Source organism: Sporobolomyces koalae, assembly GCF_050403365.1.
Source record: "Sporobolomyces koalae JCM15063 DNA, S_koalae_JCM15063T_v1_ctg2, whole genome shotgun sequence".
Lineage (NCBI taxonomy): Eukaryota > Fungi > Basidiomycota > Microbotryomycetes > Sporidiobolales > Sporidiobolaceae > Sporobolomyces > Sporobolomyces koalae.
The window spans coordinates 685158-700688 of record NW_027481769.1 but is presented as its reverse complement, the minus strand read 5'-3'; the positions used below and the strand labels follow the sequence as shown (position 1 = coordinate 700688).

At 54.1% G+C, this 15531-nt stretch overlaps 5 protein-coding genes across 5 annotated transcripts; 2 read left to right on the top strand and 3 right to left on the bottom strand.

Moving 5' to 3' along the window:
- Positions 1–14: 14 nt before the first annotated feature.
- JCM15063_005744 (peptidylprolyl isomerase) lies at positions 15–1232 on the bottom strand (the record flags this gene model as incomplete). The annotated part of the gene is made up of 11 exons (XM_076675965.1): positions 15–59; positions 134–190; positions 272–308; positions 373–418; positions 492–511; positions 577–629; positions 705–813; positions 884–936; positions 1000–1038; positions 1120–1155; positions 1230–1232. The coding sequence occupies 11 exons, from the start codon at positions 1230–1232 to the stop codon at positions 15–17; spliced, it is 498 nt and encodes a 165-aa protein (XP_076537104.1).
- A 354-nt stretch (positions 1233–1586) lies between these two features.
- JCM15063_005743 (uncharacterized protein) lies at positions 1587–4399 on the top strand (the record flags this gene model as incomplete). Its single annotated transcript, XM_076675964.1, has 4 exons — positions 1587–1634; positions 1698–2241; positions 2321–3194; positions 3256–4399. 4 exons carry the CDS (start codon positions 1587–1589, stop codon positions 4397–4399), a joined length of 2610 nt encoding a protein of 869 aa, XP_076537103.1.
- Positions 4400–5236: 837 nt separating this feature from the next.
- Positions 5237–9512, top strand: JCM15063_005742 (sugar porter family MFS transporter; the record flags this gene model as incomplete). Its single annotated transcript, XM_076675963.1, has 14 exons — positions 5237–5272; positions 5349–5511; positions 5569–5613; positions 5678–5834; positions 5904–5961; positions 6031–6294; positions 6349–6665; positions 6744–7278; positions 8023–8457; positions 8530–8638; positions 8714–8835; positions 8901–9024; positions 9093–9145; positions 9204–9512. 14 exons carry the CDS (start codon positions 5237–5239, stop codon positions 9510–9512), a joined length of 2727 nt encoding a protein of 908 aa, XP_076537102.1.
- A 350-nt stretch (positions 9513–9862) lies between these two features.
- On the bottom strand, positions 9863–13043 carry JCM15063_005741 (uncharacterized protein; the record flags this gene model as incomplete). Its single annotated transcript, XM_076675962.1, has 5 exons — positions 9863–9914; positions 9982–11044; positions 11118–12299; positions 12361–12390; positions 12455–13043. The coding sequence occupies 5 exons, from the start codon at positions 13041–13043 to the stop codon at positions 9863–9865; spliced, it is 2916 nt and encodes a 971-aa protein (XP_076537101.1).
- Positions 13044–13306: 263 nt separating this feature from the next.
- JCM15063_005740 (uncharacterized protein) lies at positions 13307–15036 on the bottom strand (the record flags this gene model as incomplete). The annotated part of the gene is made up of 5 exons (XM_076675961.1): positions 13307–13607; positions 13679–13746; positions 13824–13951; positions 14019–14478; positions 14560–15036. The coding sequence occupies 5 exons, from the start codon at positions 15034–15036 to the stop codon at positions 13307–13309; spliced, it is 1434 nt and encodes a 477-aa protein (XP_076537100.1).
- Positions 15037–15531: the final 495 nt, after the last annotated feature.

The window sequence follows — 15531 nt, the reverse complement described above, 5'->3', positions numbered from 1 at the left end:
AAAGTTTCGCACCTCTACTCTGTCTGCTTCTGGGCTATCGGGTTTGCATGAATCTCGACCTTGAAGCGAGAAAAATGGATCGTCAGCCTGGGTGGATCTCGAGTAACGAGCGAGCTTTTCAAAAAGAGTTCACCCTGTCCAGTTTGATAGCTTGTGTCGGTCGGTACTTGTCGTTCACTGGCACTTTTTCCTACATTCCGTATGACGACAAGACAGTTCAGCGTATGAAGAAACCCGCACGAGCGAGAAGAGGAGGTGAGGATCAACGCACCATTGCGTCGAGGGTCGAGTCGCCTCCATCAATCACCCTGTCGCTCGAAGAATCGGGTCAGCTGGTCACTAGAGCCGGTGATCTGGGGAATTGGGTCGCACCGGCCAAAGATGCTGTATTTCGTGTCGAGGTGTGGTTGTTTCGCGTCTGGTTGCGCAAAGAAAAACATCCGTCAATCGTAAAGATCTCTAACGTCTCTTGACGGCCTCGAGTAGCATACAAGTGATGAAAAATTGCGCTCTAGTCGCATCAAGATTGTCAGTTTTGAGCAGAGCGAGAGCGAGAGCAAAAGAGACAGGGCGCACTTGTTTGTATCAGGACCCGAATTTGCCATAGCGACAATCCCCCGCGCGTTAAACTGAGACAAAATAGCGACGAGTTGGATGGCAAGGGGTCAAACAACGAGATTGACGAAATTGTTTGGATTTCTTACCTTGAGAGTGCCTCGAACCTCGTCTGCGAACGGTTTACCCCAGATCGACTGACCTCCCTTGCCCGTACCTGTTGGATCTCCGGTCTGGATCATGAAGCCCTTGATATTCCTGCCATTCCAGGGGACAAGCAGCGGAGGTCAGTCACTGGATCGAGGCATTCTGAGCACGTATTTCGTACCGGTGGAAGAGGCAGCCATTGTAGGCGCCAGATGCTGCTAGTGCGAGGAAGTTCTGAAAGGTGACATGATCGGGTGAGCCGACTAGTAAGCTCGACATCAAAGGAGAAGCAAGTACCTCGGCAGTTTTGGGTACGGCTTCGCAGAACACTTCGATCTGCAACAGCGAATTTGTTCACGGTCAACGGTCCATCGACTTGACTCTCTGCGACTAGTTGTACGAGGCTCGAGAGCTTACCTTGATCTCTCCATGCGAGGTGTGCAGCGTGACAGACTGCGGGTTCAACGACAATATCAAGAGCTAGACTCGGTGGGGAAGGCGCTCGTTCGTCTGCGAGTTGTACTCACCATGTCGCTTGCGAGTCTATGGACTAGGCAGCGGGGCGGTGAAGCGGATGATGAGACGAGGCAGGTCAAGCGGATTGACTTCGAGAGGTTGTACGGTCCGGCGGCTGCTCAAGAGAGAGAAAACGAGATGTGCTGATGTGGGAATAGTGCGTATCGGAACGAAACAAGGATGTCGGATGACGAGGTGGAGGAGAGGATATTTCCGGAAATCGAATGTTTTGCGTCCCCTCCCCACTACCCGACACTTGCGAGCGCGCGGCTGATCACGCTCCCACGATCGGGATAGCTCATAGAAGCACCCCAGCGGCGATCCCTGTCGAAATCTCGTGCCTCCAGACTCAGGCGAGATCATCCAACATGGAGTTCGACCCTCTCAACTCGCCCTCTCGCAGCGCTGCAGACCCCGTAAGCACTTGATGAGACTTGCTTCCGGATAGCGTTCGACTGACTTTGCGTTCTCGATGGCAGGTCATGTCAAACTCGCCCTTCTCGTCCTTGTTCGCATCTTCTGCGATTCCTCTCGCGGTCGAGCCTCCCTTGATCGACTTTTCCACCTCTCCTTCACCTCCAGCTGCTCGTATATACCAGTCGTCTGCTCCAGTACCCCATGAAGTATCGTTCGCACGACACACGCTCTTGGCCCCTGTCCCTCCGACGTCGACCGCTCAGCGTCGCTCGAAAGGTTCCCGCCAGTTCTCCGTCCTGGAAGACTCGTTTTCAGACTTTCCACCCAACTTCAGCCTCGAAAGTACGGCGAACGGGGGTTCAGGCCTTGGAACAGTGCGGGAGGAGCTGGAGGAAGAGGGAGGTCTCGTCTCGTTCATCCAAGACTCTCCTCCTCGACATGCCCGCGACGACAGAGAGAACGAATCTCCATCGCGTCGATGTGTCAAGGGCAAACGGTGGAGCGTCATGTCGAAAATCAGGGAAGAACAGAGCGCGAACAGGCGACCGTCGCTCTCTCCGGTCAAAGAGGCGATCAACGCGAGCAGCCCATTCAGCAGCAGAGAAGGTCCGCCCAACTTGCCCACGTCTTCACGTCTGTGAGAAATGAGAAAGCGTGTTACTCATCCAGTTTCGAATTCCGACAGGAGATTCGATCGTCCAGATCAGCGCAGTCGATCTGAGCCTGATCCAGGACGAGGCCGGGTCATTCCTACTCCAGGACGATGACGAATCAGTCATGATCAGTCAACAATTTGATCGTCCCTATGTCGCTGCAACAAGCCCGGGGAACCTCTCGCAGATCGGAGAGGAAGAAGAGGAGGAAGAACTTGAGAGACAAGAACCGAGACGTCTCGCCGACGAAGACGCGTCTGAACCAGACATCTCTGTCGGGCTGTCAACCATGTTTCTCAATCACAGGCGCACGGACGATGTCTCGTTGCTCGCGAGTCAGTCCCGCTTCGTCCAGGCTCAACCTACCGAGGGTTTTACGTTCAACCAGTCGACCTTGCCACGACATTTCGATCCTCACCAAGCCCATGTCGCAACTTCAACCCTCCCGCGATCCTCGTCGTCCATCTTGCCCCCCGAACTCGTGTCTCCTGTCAAACTTCGGAATTCTGCAACGAACGCTCGACCTCGTCCGCTCTCTGCGCCTGGGAACCCCTTCATTCGCGTTGATCCGATTCCGAAATCAGCTAGTTGCATTACACAAGACCAATCTCGGTTCGACTTGCCCCTGCCGAGGCCTGAAGACCACGACGAACACTCTTTCCTGAACAAGTCGAGCCAATCTTTCATCAACGAGTGCAAAACTCCCCGACCAGCTCGAGTCCGACAAGCAAGATCATCAGACTCGATTGACGTCAGCATTACCTCGAACAAGGCTTGTCATTCAAGCGACCCAACTGGTCTAGAGCGATCGATTGCCGATCTCGATACGTCCGAGATTGGCTTTACGCAGTTGTTGGGACAAGATGCGCGAGGCGCTGACAGGACAAGTGATACGAGCACAGCCATGTGAGGAGCAACATGCCGAGTGGATTATTCGAATCGAGCTGACTGTTGTCCCCCTAAGCAGCTTGAACCAACTTCCGCCAAACGCAGTCATGGCTCCTGAAACGACGAGAACTATCGAACTGTGTTTGCAAGCTCCACTCGAACCCGACAGAAGCGAGACCGATCTCTCCAGCTCAACTCGCACAATCACTGATTCTCGGGGTTCGCAAGACGAAGTCGATCTCATGGGCATGGAAGAACCTTCACTGCTGTACCAGAACCAGACCCTCGCATTCTCGGGAGATCTCACGATCGAGAATCAGTCGATCCTGCTGGCAGGGTCCAGTGCAGGGAATCGTGAGACTGGCGCCGAGAGACTGAAGAGAAGGATGGCAGAATTGAGGGCGGCTCAGCAAAATTCGCTCTACAGTATCCCCGCAACTCCGACAGCAAAGCCGGCAAGACCAAGGTTCGTTTCACTGCTCGATCAAACGCCTCAAGTTTCCGCACAACCTCAACTCGCCCCGCGCTCAACCGTCAGAAGGCCTGTGCACGCGACCAGCAATGTAGGAACTTTGATCGCGTTGGAAACCCCTTCAAGCTCGCGCATGTCCTCGACTATGGTGACGCCCTCAGCTCGTCCCGGCTCGACCACAACCCGCCGCATTCAGCGGTCCTCGCTCGCCCCCGCACCTTCTCCTCTTCATCTCGCGGCCCCTTCACGTCCTACACAGGCTGAACCCCCCAAGACCCCAGGGGAGCGCAAAGAATCGACTCGAGCTCGGTTGGAGCGCATGAGAGTTGAGCGCAAGGTCAGGGAGGAAGAGCTCTTGCGCCAGGCAGCTTCGCCCGCCAAACCTGCCCCGAATCGAGGAGGCGCATCCGGGATCAGGCGTTCAAACTCGGTCGGGAACAACAGAATCGATGCCGATGGACCCAAACTCGGTATCACTAGGTCGCGTTCGTCTATGATCAGCGATGCGAGTTCAGGTCACAGAAGAGGAGGTTCAGTCGAAGACAACCGGGCCTTGGCGTCAACTCGACCCAAGACTTCAACCGCGAGCTCTACGGTCATGCCACCGTCAGCCGCTCCTACGAGTCGTCGAACATCTCTTCTTCAGCCTGTCGCAGCAGCGTCCTCAAAGATCGCCAAGAGGCCTTCCCTACTTCCTTCTCTCAATGGGTCAAAACCGGCTGGATCCGGACTGCCTACCCGCAGGAATTGAGCCTTCTCTCCTTCTCGCACACGCTGCACAATCTCAGTCTCGCAGGCGGGCTGCGCAGGCGCAATAGTGCGAGAATTGCCGAGAGGCTCGATTTTGTCGAGCAGGATGAAATCCTGTTTCGCTCTGTCCAAATCGCTGGTGCCGTGCTGTGGGGCTTGTAACCACACTTGAGTATTGCCTCTGAGGCCAAGAAAGTCACTGTACAACTTGTGGAATGCACCTCCAAGTCTTTTGTCCGCTTGTGCCGTTCCGCGAGCTCCGACGGGAGACAAAATGAACAGCTGACCCCCGCCTGTAATCAGCTACGATACATATGCGCGGCAGTCTGTCCACCTCAGAAGGCTAGCGCGTCAAGCCGTGGGGGAGAGATCCCTGCACGCCGACCTTTTAGCGCGTCGGGACGGCCAATTACGTCAGCGCCATGCGGCCGTCTATTTTTTTCTCTCGATTTTTTTCCGAACTGCCCACGCATCTTGATCATCTCCCTTCTACAAAAAAAAAAAATGATCAGGCTTAACACAAAAATCGGCTGATCCGAGACTCGCCGTCGGGGCATAAAATTCGAATCGTGTGGGCGCGGAGTCCACGTCAGGATGTATCCGGCGCGAGCGAAACTGCCGGTGCTCCTCGTTGTGCTCCGCCAGCTAGCTCCGGCCTGTTTCCCCTTCTCTTCTCAAACCTTCTCGAGTGCTTCCTTCGAGACTTCCATTGCGTACAAACGAGATGTGGCGCGTTCCGCAACTGTATTTGCGTAACCTTGAAGGCAATTCGCTCGTCTGGCTAGCATCGACAACAGCAGGATGCGCTTTTCTTCTGTTCGGATACGACCAGGGTGTCATGAGTGGTCTGATCAACCTCAGCTATTTCCTTGATGCAAGTTGGACCTCCTTGTCCCCCATCCGGTTTCGCGCGCAAAATATTCATGACTGACATGCGTTTGAATTAATAGGTCTTTCCGAAAGTCGAGGATCCGAATGTCAGTGGTATCACCGTTTCGATCTACGAGATCGGATGTCTCCTTGGTGCGATTGGTGCCATCTTCATTGGAGACAAGCTCGGTCGCAAAAATACAATCCTCCTCGGAATGGTGGTGATGTGTATCGGAACCGTCAGTAGGTGCTGCAATCATTGCTTTTCAGCGAATGCCATGTACTGACTTTCCCGGACAGTCATGACTAGCTCATACTCTCTCGGGCAATTTATTGTCGGACGCAGTGAGTTCTCCTTCTCTGTTTGCCTCACATGGAGTTTTCGTCCCTGACATTGTATTGGATATAGTTGTCTGTGGAGTCGGAAATGGTTTCAACACAGCGACGGTCCCCTCGCTGCAATCTGAGCTTGCGCCTCCGGCAATCCGAGGATCGCTCGTGCTCATTTCGGGTACACTCATCGCTGTCGGAATCGCTGTCGCATACTGGATCGGTCTCGGGGCATAGTAAGCTCTGACGATCTATCTCTAAGCTTCTAAAGCGGTGGAGTGACTGACTTGGACAACGTGTGCCAGCTTTGTACAATCTTCCTTTTCATGGCGATTCCCGATCGCTTTCCAGATTGTTTTTGCTGTACGTAGCCAAATATTATGAGTCTGAGATCTCGAGAGGAACGCAGCTGACAGAATGCTTCACGCGTAGCTTCTCACGGTCGTCCTGCTTTTCGGAATCCCGGAATCCCCGGGTTGGCTCATCAAGCACGGTCACATCGAAGAGGGGCGCGTCAACCTCGCCAAGATTTACCGACTCGACCCGAACGACCCCGAGATCGACGGCATGATCGATGCTGCTCAAGCGACGAATGCAGAGGCCTCTGCATTCAAATTCAGAGATCTCTTCACGAATGGTCCCACGCAGAACTTCCGTCGAGCATCGTTGGCCTTCGTCTCTCAAGTTTTCCAGCAGGTATGTCGTTCCTGCTCTCTTTTGGGTTTTGTGACTTACACTGGCGTTTCGCAGGTGACTGGAATTAACCTGGTGTCGTATTACGCGAGCTATCTCTTCATCAACACGCTCGGACTTTCGCAATTGATGGGACGCATCATGGGCGCCGTGCTATCGACTGAATACGCCCTTGCGGCGGCAGTCTGTGTCACCTTTGTGGATCGACTTGGACGACGCCCGACGATGATCTGGGGCGCATTCGGATGCGGACTAGCATTTGTAGCCGCGTGCGTCTTGGTCTACTACAGCGACAAGGGCAATCGTGGTGCAGCATGGGGCGCGGTCGCCATGTATTTCGTCTACAACACATCGTTCGCATTCGGATGGCTCGGGTGAGTTCCATCAGTTTGACTTCAATCTTGGCTCCTGTGAAGGCGTACTTACAAACGCAAGGATCCGAAAATTTACAGGCAAACTTGGCTTTATCCAGCCGAGCTGACCAGCATCGAGATTCGTTCGCAAGTCAACGGCCTTTCAACCTGCGCGAATTGGCTTTTCAATTTCTGTGTGGTCGAAATTACGCCTCCAGGATTCGCCAACATTGGAAACTATCTCTACCTCGTTTTCGCGATCATCAACCTCTTTGTGATCGTCCCTGGCGTGTACTTCTTCTTCGTCGAGACGAGCGGTCGCAGCCTCGAGGAGATCAGTCTCGTGTTTGCCGAGGCGTACAGCGACCCGGCGCTCGGAGGCTACGTCAAGCACTCGAAGCACCGACCTCATGTCACTGGCAAACAACTCGATGCCGAACTCGCGACTGCCCTTCGAGCTGGCAAACTTCGACAACGGAACGGAGGTGCGATCGAGCATGTCGAGAACGTGCACGAGGACAAACGTGGAGCTATGCGCAGGCTCGATTCGGAGAAAGGTGCTGGGCTACAAGCCACAAATTCGGGCAGCTCGAATGAATCGGCGACCGCAAGAGGCTCCGTTCATAAGGAATCTGTATAGATACAAAGTAATGGGCTAGTCGTGAAATGTCTATACATTGACGAATTTCTAAAAGAGAAAGAGCTCGCTTTCGCGCGGCTCTGAACGCGCAAGGACGCTGAGTAGAAAGGCCAAAAGGATGGGGCTGGCTTGCAGTATCTCGACGGTGCCATTACAAGAGCTAAAGGAGAACGCGGACCTGGCTTGCAGCACTTCAGTGAATGCGTGAAGAGCAACAAGCCAGAGCAAAGAAGGTTCAAGTTTCGTGATCCCTGACTCAGATCTTTTCCTCTCTTTCCATCTTGCTTGTCCAGAGAACAGTCTTTGACTGATCAGATGTCGTAATGAACTAGTCCCTTACATTCTTCCCGTCTTGCAAAACCGGACTTGCTTCGTTCAAGAAAATGCTCAATGTATCTGAGAAGAGGTTACAAGGCGACACGAAACCGGTCGATCCCAATTCATAGCGACAAACTTCGCAATGCTCCAGTGAACTGGGGAAATTCGCGATATAAATCGCCCGGAGGTTGCAGGTAAAGTTGATAAACTGCCGGAAATCCCGCCGGCAAGGTGCTGGAAGCAGCAAGGAAGTGGTACTCGATAGCGACATGGGCTCAAAAGGAATGGTGGAGGTGGCGATTTACAAGCAATCAGGCTGCGAGCTGTGTCCAGACGCGACGGTATATGTCGGACAGGGGAAGGAGATGAGATTTCAATGACTTCATCACCTGTATTGCTTCTCTCCGCCTAAGTGATCAGACAGCTCGAGTCATGCCGCCACGGAATACGTCGACAATCAAGCTCTCGCTCGACACGAGTCCACTCGCGTTGCCGGCACTGCTCAAGCTGCTGACCTCGAGTCCTCACCTCGACATGTCGAAAGCGATCCAGCTCGCATCCAAGTTGATTCCAGCAGGCTACACGTCGCACTTCAAACTAAGAACCATCACCGGTGTAGACCTGGCAAGGATCGGCGTTGCAGACGAGGACCTGAGAAAGTCGCTCTTGACCGCACTCGGACGAGGCGACAAAGGCAAGGGCAAAGGTCCCTCAAAGCCAGAGTTTGGAGATGAAGGCATGTCGAGGCGGAAGCGAGGCAGGGAGTCTGACCTCGACAAACCGTTGCCGTCCAAGCACGACAAGGTATCTGAAGTAGAGCAAGACTTGGATTTCGACGAAATCGATTACGAGGAGGTAAGCTGTGCTGTTTGCAAGGAGGCGTCCTGCAGGGCTCTCTGAACACTGACGCGGCTATCTCATTGTCAGGGATTGGGCCACAAAATGGTAGTCGTGAATCGAGCACCCGTCATGACGGCGTGGGCTACTGTAGTCGGCGAGAGGCTTGGCTTCTCGCGACAAGAGGCACTCTCGATCGGTGAGTATCCCAATTCTGGACTGTACCTGCAGCATAGAATGAGAAGTAATCGCTGAGTTTACCTCGCGACCATAGCACATGTATTCACAAATCTTAATGCGACCTCCAAGGCGGTCTCGATTGGTCTCAAACCCGAATCAGAACTGAAAGACGAAATTGGCTCGTCACAACCATTCGTCGAGCTCATGGGTCGAAAGGTATTTGAATGTTACAGGGTTTCCGCTTCGCCTATCGATCTAACCAGTGCGTATGATCTCTGCAGGTACCGGTTCTATCGACGCACGATTCTGGTTGGAGAGCTATCTCGAACGGAGTCGTCGCTGAGCCCAGCAAGGCGTTCGCGTACGTTCAGAGTGCTTTCAGACAGCAAATGGGCGCAGTCATTGGTCAGTCAGAAACTACCTCGTCAATGTACTCGTCAAGATCTGACAGATTCGAGGGATCTCGCGTCCAGGTGCGATGCGCCTACTCGCAAACAGTTTCGAACCGAACGAATTAAATGACAAGGTTGGTCCTTTATCGAGAATGTCGAACGCGCACAGTTTTGACATGTCTGCATGGGCAGGGATACGGTCTCTACCTGGATTTTCGACCTGATTCGGATGGATGGGGCAAAAAGGCCGAGATGAGGATGATCACGATCCTCGACCTCCGACGGTTTCTTACGCACACTGCCAATCCCGTCAAAGAAGAGGAGTTCAAGCACGAAGACGCGGAACCAGAAGAGCCTGAGAGGAAGCGAGTCAAGGTTGAAGACGACGTCAAGCCCACTATCCTAGAGCAAGACGACGTCAAGCCAGAGATCCAGGACGAATTCGACGCTCTCCTCGACGACGACGACGCGATCGACTTTTCCGCAATCGAAGGCGTCTGAAATGCCGTGTCCCAGAGATATGGCCAGAGTTCCACCTGTATATGGTCCCGTTGTTGTTGAACCATTTTCTGGCATTTTGCTCGCTTGACTCTAATCTATACGTGGTCGCTTGACTGTAACACTTGATAGAACATTCTAGGATAATACTCACGAGACGACGCAAGAAAGAGAGATTCCGGGTCTGATCTAAGATGGGTAGTGAAGAGATGGAAACGTAAGAATCATTGGAAAGGTATCACGAGCTGCTAGAAGTATCGGGAAAGAACGAGAATTGGTATGGTGATGGTCGTGGATGACTTGGGTATTGAATCGTACAGATAAGGTGGGTCGGGGTGCAGAACGTAGCGAGCTCAGCGGAGATTTCGACGGCCGTCGACGAGACCAAGGGTCTTACGCGGTCCTCTGACAAAGATGATGCAGGCTGATGAGCTTTACATTCGTGCGTGATTGCGAGAGAGTGAGAACGTACTGATATACAGCATAGCTCAAAGCCATGGCTAGAACGATGAGGAAACGCAACCAGGTGATCAAAGTCACAACGTGTCGGATCGCCCTGTCCCTCATCATGTGCGTGAGCATTCGAGGATGGTAGCGAGCTCGAAGCGTGATGGGATAAAAGTCGTTCGAGTCAAGGTTATCACGATTGTCCAGGAGGTCATAGTTTGAGGAAACGATGGAATCGGCATCGTCTTCTTCATCGGGCAAGTCTTGAACGGTAGGCTGTTCCGACTCGGGACGCTGGAACATGCGAGACGTGTTGCGGGAGGATGCTTCGAGACCCAATCGGCGCAATGCGAGCGTGCGTCGACTTTGTGAGGTCGATCCGTTGTCGGTTTCTTCCTCGTCGCTGCCGAAATGGATATCCGAGAGGCCCAAGTGCTTGCTCTTCCTGCGGGAGCTCTTCTTCTTATCGCGACGCTCCTTTTTGCTGCGCAGCTGTCGCGAGTCGCCAGATTCGCCATTCGCGTCGGCGCCAGGAGGTGCAATCAATCTCTGCTTGCCCATGTTGCCGCTGGCGATACGAGCTCGTTCCGGGATACTTTCATCTGCCCAAACTGGCTCCAATTCCTCGGCTCGCCTCGCGAGGGCATCATAGCTTGGACCATCGAGTGTGGTATGTCCGAGGGATCCTGGTGCAACCAAGTTGTGCGCTGTCGAGGTCGAGCGTTGAGCGAACGAGAGAGGTGTGATTGTCCTGCGAGGATTATGACGTCGGATGCGCTGAACATGTAGGTTTGACAGGGTCGTATCCGGAAGTATGACTGAGGCTGACGGATCTGCTTCGGCCTCGTCTTCGTCCTCATCGGTCAGATCGGCGTCGTCAAGAGCTTGCGCGGTAGAAGCGTCCTCGGGCCAGAGAGCGCACAACTCATTCCGGAGGCTACGTCCGAGTTCGGGTCGAACGCTTGACGGAGGAGTTGGTGAGCCTGATCGAGGATTGTTGAGCTGATCAACATTGAAGCGAGAGAGCCGAGTTTCTGGCCGTGCACTTTCGTCATCAAGCCAGCCGATCGCGCGTCTATCCGTCCCATCTATCGAAGCACCTTAGTCAGCTACGATCTCGAGTACAGGTCGATAGAGAGAGAGAGAGAGAGAGAGACGCACCGTATTCGATCTTGTGCTGGTGATCTTCGAGCTCTTCGCATTTGCCCATCCATTCTCTGACTTCTTCTCGAGCAATCTCGAGCTTTTCCTCCATATCTTCCCGCTCTTCCAAGATCGCCTCATTCGCGTCTTGCAACTCGTCAATCTTGGCGATTAGCTGGTTCAGTAGCTCGTCTTGCTGAGCGTCGAGGACCGAAAGGTCAAACAAAGGGGCTCGCGGAAGGGACGCCAGGGATGAGGTCGACGAGACCGCGCGCAGTCTCGACGAGCTGTTGCCGGGAGAGCGAAAGCGCAACAGGGAGGGCGCAGCGAGGAATCGAGACGGCGAGGGCGAGGTCGTAACTGCGCGGCTGGAGAAGGAAGACTCACTACGAGGAGTCGACCTTGCCTCTCCAAGCTCGATCTCAGCTGTGAAATCACTCAAAGAGCTGTCGGACTCTGCCTGTTTGTCCTCAGTAACGACGCTGCTGTTTCTTCCGGATTTGCTCCCATTGTTGCCTTTCTTTTTCGCCTGATTCTCGAGCTCGAGCGCAACGTTCCTGCCCTCACTGTGTTCGAGATCCTCCTTGAGGGCAACGAGTTCTTTCTCGAGTCTTCGAAGCTTTTTCCGCCCCTCTCGTTCGCTGATTTCCGACTCTGCCTCGAGTTCTTCGACTCTCTGCGCCAAAGAATAGTTAAGATGATTGAGGCGTTCGATGTCCTGCGAGTCGACAGCATTCGTGCTGGACATTTTGGGCGACAAAACGGTCCGAGCCGGGGGCGCAAACAGAGAGGCGACCGAAGACGACGAGATTAGTCTATGCGTCCGCAGCGTTGTCGGCGATGACGAAGGAGATCCAGAATCGGCTGTGGGGGGAAATCTCATCGAATGTGGTGGTGTCGCGTTCGCGCTACCAAGGCTCGTTGAGCTCGAAGAGGACGAGAAGACATAGCTCGACGATGACGCGATACCTGTCCGTCCGCTTGAAATTCGACGGTGATGAGCTGCACTAGCGCTTATGGCTCCGAGAGAAATTCTCGACCCGCGCTGCGATCCGGTGTCTGCGGCTGAGGAAGGTGAGAGTGTGTCTGAGCAGAGTCGTGATGGGCGGAGAGTGGCGATGCTAGCCCCTGATGTCGACCGCTGTCGGGAGAGAAGCGACTCGTGTCGATCGCGCAGACTGTGGTACTCTTTCAACAGGCCTGTGGAACGGCTTTTGCGTCAGCTCTGCAGACCAGAGGAAAGAAGGGGCTACAACTTTACCTTCTCCCGCCGTTGTGAACACGGACAGCTCTGCATTTCGGTTAAACTAGAGTCAGTCACTGGCTTTCCAATGTGGATCATCTGAAGTGCTTGCCTTGCTCTTTATCGCGAATGATGCGATCCGCCTCGCTCAGCATTTTCTCCAACTCTTCTCTGCTCATGGTCGCGAGTAGCTCTGCATCAAGGACAAACGCTTTCCCTTCTTGCGCCACCGCTGCGGCCTGTAAATCTTGCTGGGTGTCATGATGGTCGTCGTCATGATTTGGACCGATGTGCACACGCGGCTCCACGATCCCTGCTTCGTTGCCAGTGGTTGAGTGGATAGATGCCATCGTCTGAGCTTTGTGCGCAGTCGACGTTGGGATAAACTCGGGGGACGGCGATGCAGCGTTTTGCGCGTATTCACGTGCAACTTTGTTCGATTCATCCTCTCGCACGCTTGACGCTCCTAGCTGCTCCTCGATGCCGAGAGGAGGTGTGTCGGGAGGTATCGCACTACTCCAGACGGGTACAGGACCAGGAGACGCGTGACTAGCGTGCGGAGCCGGAGCCGACGCGGGGGACGCAGCGAGCGCACTCGGCCTCGATCGACGTGGCGAGAGAGGCGTCGGAAGTGCAGTCAGTCGTGATGAAGGTGCGCGCTGTGCTGGGGGTCGTGGTCGAGGTTGATGAGCCGGATGCATGCGTAATGTTGAACGATGAGCTCGCGAGAGTGGGTCCAATCTAGCACACTCGGAGCTGAAGGCAGCTTCGCCCTTGCCCTAACCGAAGTTGTCTGCGCGTAAATCTCTCGTAAAGCGGTTCGAGGCGAAAAGAGGTCGAGGACGAAGCGAGAGAGGAGCGAGAGAGGAATGCATAATAATTATCTCAAGCTCGCCGCGATGCTTCTCGCAGGGAACTTGGATCTATATTCTATGGTCTTGGTGAAACAGTGTCTACGTTCGCTCTATGGCGACTCGTACGTTTTGCGCACTTCAATCCCAAGTGTGCGTCGGCGCTGAGCATCGAGCCACTGCATCGCTTGACGATAAGTTCGGGGCAGGACATGGCGATCTAGCTTCTTGTCGGAAGAGAACGTAAAGTGGAACGTGTTGGTGATGCGCTTGTCGCCAGTGTACAGGTCGACAGTCGCAGCTTCGACCGAGACGTGGAAAGACTTGTGCTCGCCCCACATGGGCGAGAACGTCACGCGCGAGTCGAGTACGAGTAAAGATCCAACCTCGACGGGCTGTGCGAATTGCAATTCACTGTCAAAAAGTTAAGAGCAGGTTAGTTGTCGAATTTCGCTCAGTCGATCAAAGCTCGATCTGTAACGCACTCTAGGGCGACAAAGGTTACCGGCGAGCGCGCGAACAAACAGGCGGTCGAGTAAGCCGTTTCGTAAGCCTGTCCGAAGCAAAGCTACACCCGTGAGCTCACACTGCTCCCGATCTTCGCTCGAGAGGAAGAAATTTCGAGCGCACGAGAGACATGAGCTTGCCACCAAAGACCTTGTTGTGCAAGTTACGGTATTGAGGGTGCATCAAAGACGCCGATCTAATGCGGGTGTCGGCCATGAAGACGATGTGAGGAGGAGTAGCGCTTTTGCGGTCTATAACAGAAAAGTCGCTCGGAACTTTAGTTCACCAGCGATATACCGAGCAAAGTTCGAGACGCACCATATAGTGGAGCGTTCTTGAGGAACAGATCGTGCATCATGGCGGCTTCTTCTGCGTTGGGTGGAATCTTCTCGAGACTCTTGAGCGCTCGTTTCTTCTTTGTTTCTCGGAGTTCCCGTCCCATGTTGAACATTTCCTGCTCCTCGGGTCCCTCGACGACCAATTTGGGCACGGGGAATTTGCCTCCTTTCGCGCTTCGACAGACCATCGTGAACCGCCCGATCAGGATCGTAGACGACTCGAGCGGGGTCTTGGTGATAGTCGACAGCCGAACAAATACCTCGAGCGACGACTCTGTGGCATAGGCGACATGGGCAGTCAGACGCAGGTCCGGGACGGAACCGTCAGGGTTGTAAAGTGGCCGAAGCACGTCCATGCGCTCTACCGCAGCCGTTACGAGGTAGAACCCGTACTTGGCAGCGTCGGCAACGGAAACTCCTTTTGGAAGTACATGCTGATACTGTATGCAGCGGAGAATCCGAGCGATACGGTCAAATTCAGTCTTGGCGGAGGCAGCGGCCCAGAGATTTGCGAAACTTACAGCAGAGCTACCTGCGAGCCAGTCAAACTTTTCGAGCAGAGCCCCCATGCGCACTTTGCTGTACGATCCGACAAACTCTTCGAGTAGGGCTTCGTCTTCGGAGAATTTGAGTTCCATCGAGCAGAACGAATCACCCATCTTGCGCTCGGTCGGAAGAGGCTGCAGTCCTTCGAGACTCTCGTGCATGACGTGCTGCTGTACGCCGTCTTTGGAGTAGACTCCGAGACCCTTCATGCTGAGCGGAACGGTCGCGTTGCCAGCACCTTGCGCGAGCCGCTCGGACACCTTGAGCAGCCGTTCGAGTCTCGTCACTGCCTCATTCTCTTTGCCTGCTTCGATCGGGTTCTGCTCAGAGAGGAGCGGCTCGCGGTTCTTGGACGTCGAGGAAATACCGGCCGACAGCTGGGCGACGGGTTTTCGCGCTATTGACGGCCAATGTTGCCGCACTGCAGAGTGGAGAGCTTGGCGCACGCTCATCTTGATCGCCAGGGCCGATATGTAGTGAGGAAGATGGGTAAACTGTGCGCGTTACCTCATCCAACTTTTTTCTTATTGCGCATATCATCAATTTATAGAACAGCCATTGCAGGGCACAAATAGATTGCAGGCTGGATGCATCGACGTGAATATCTGCAAGATGCGATCAATATGCCTCGGACTTTAGGAAGAGTACGTCCGATGAAGGTCGATGAGCATGGCAACTCGCGCAACCGAGCGGGGTAGCGAGCCCAGCGCATGCACTCACTCGCACTCATGAGGAGCTCGGGAAGGCGTCCAAGAAAATCCTCTGACTGGGCTGGCTGAGTCCTATAGTAGTTGTTGGATGGCTGGCGTTTCTAATACAGGACCAGTATTACAGTACCATCTGAGCAGCGATCGGCGTAATTCGAGATGCCAAGGATTCGCGGTCAAGCGCGAAACATGCGGTGTGAACGACGCTACCCAAACATATTCTTAGAATTTGCGGAGTTG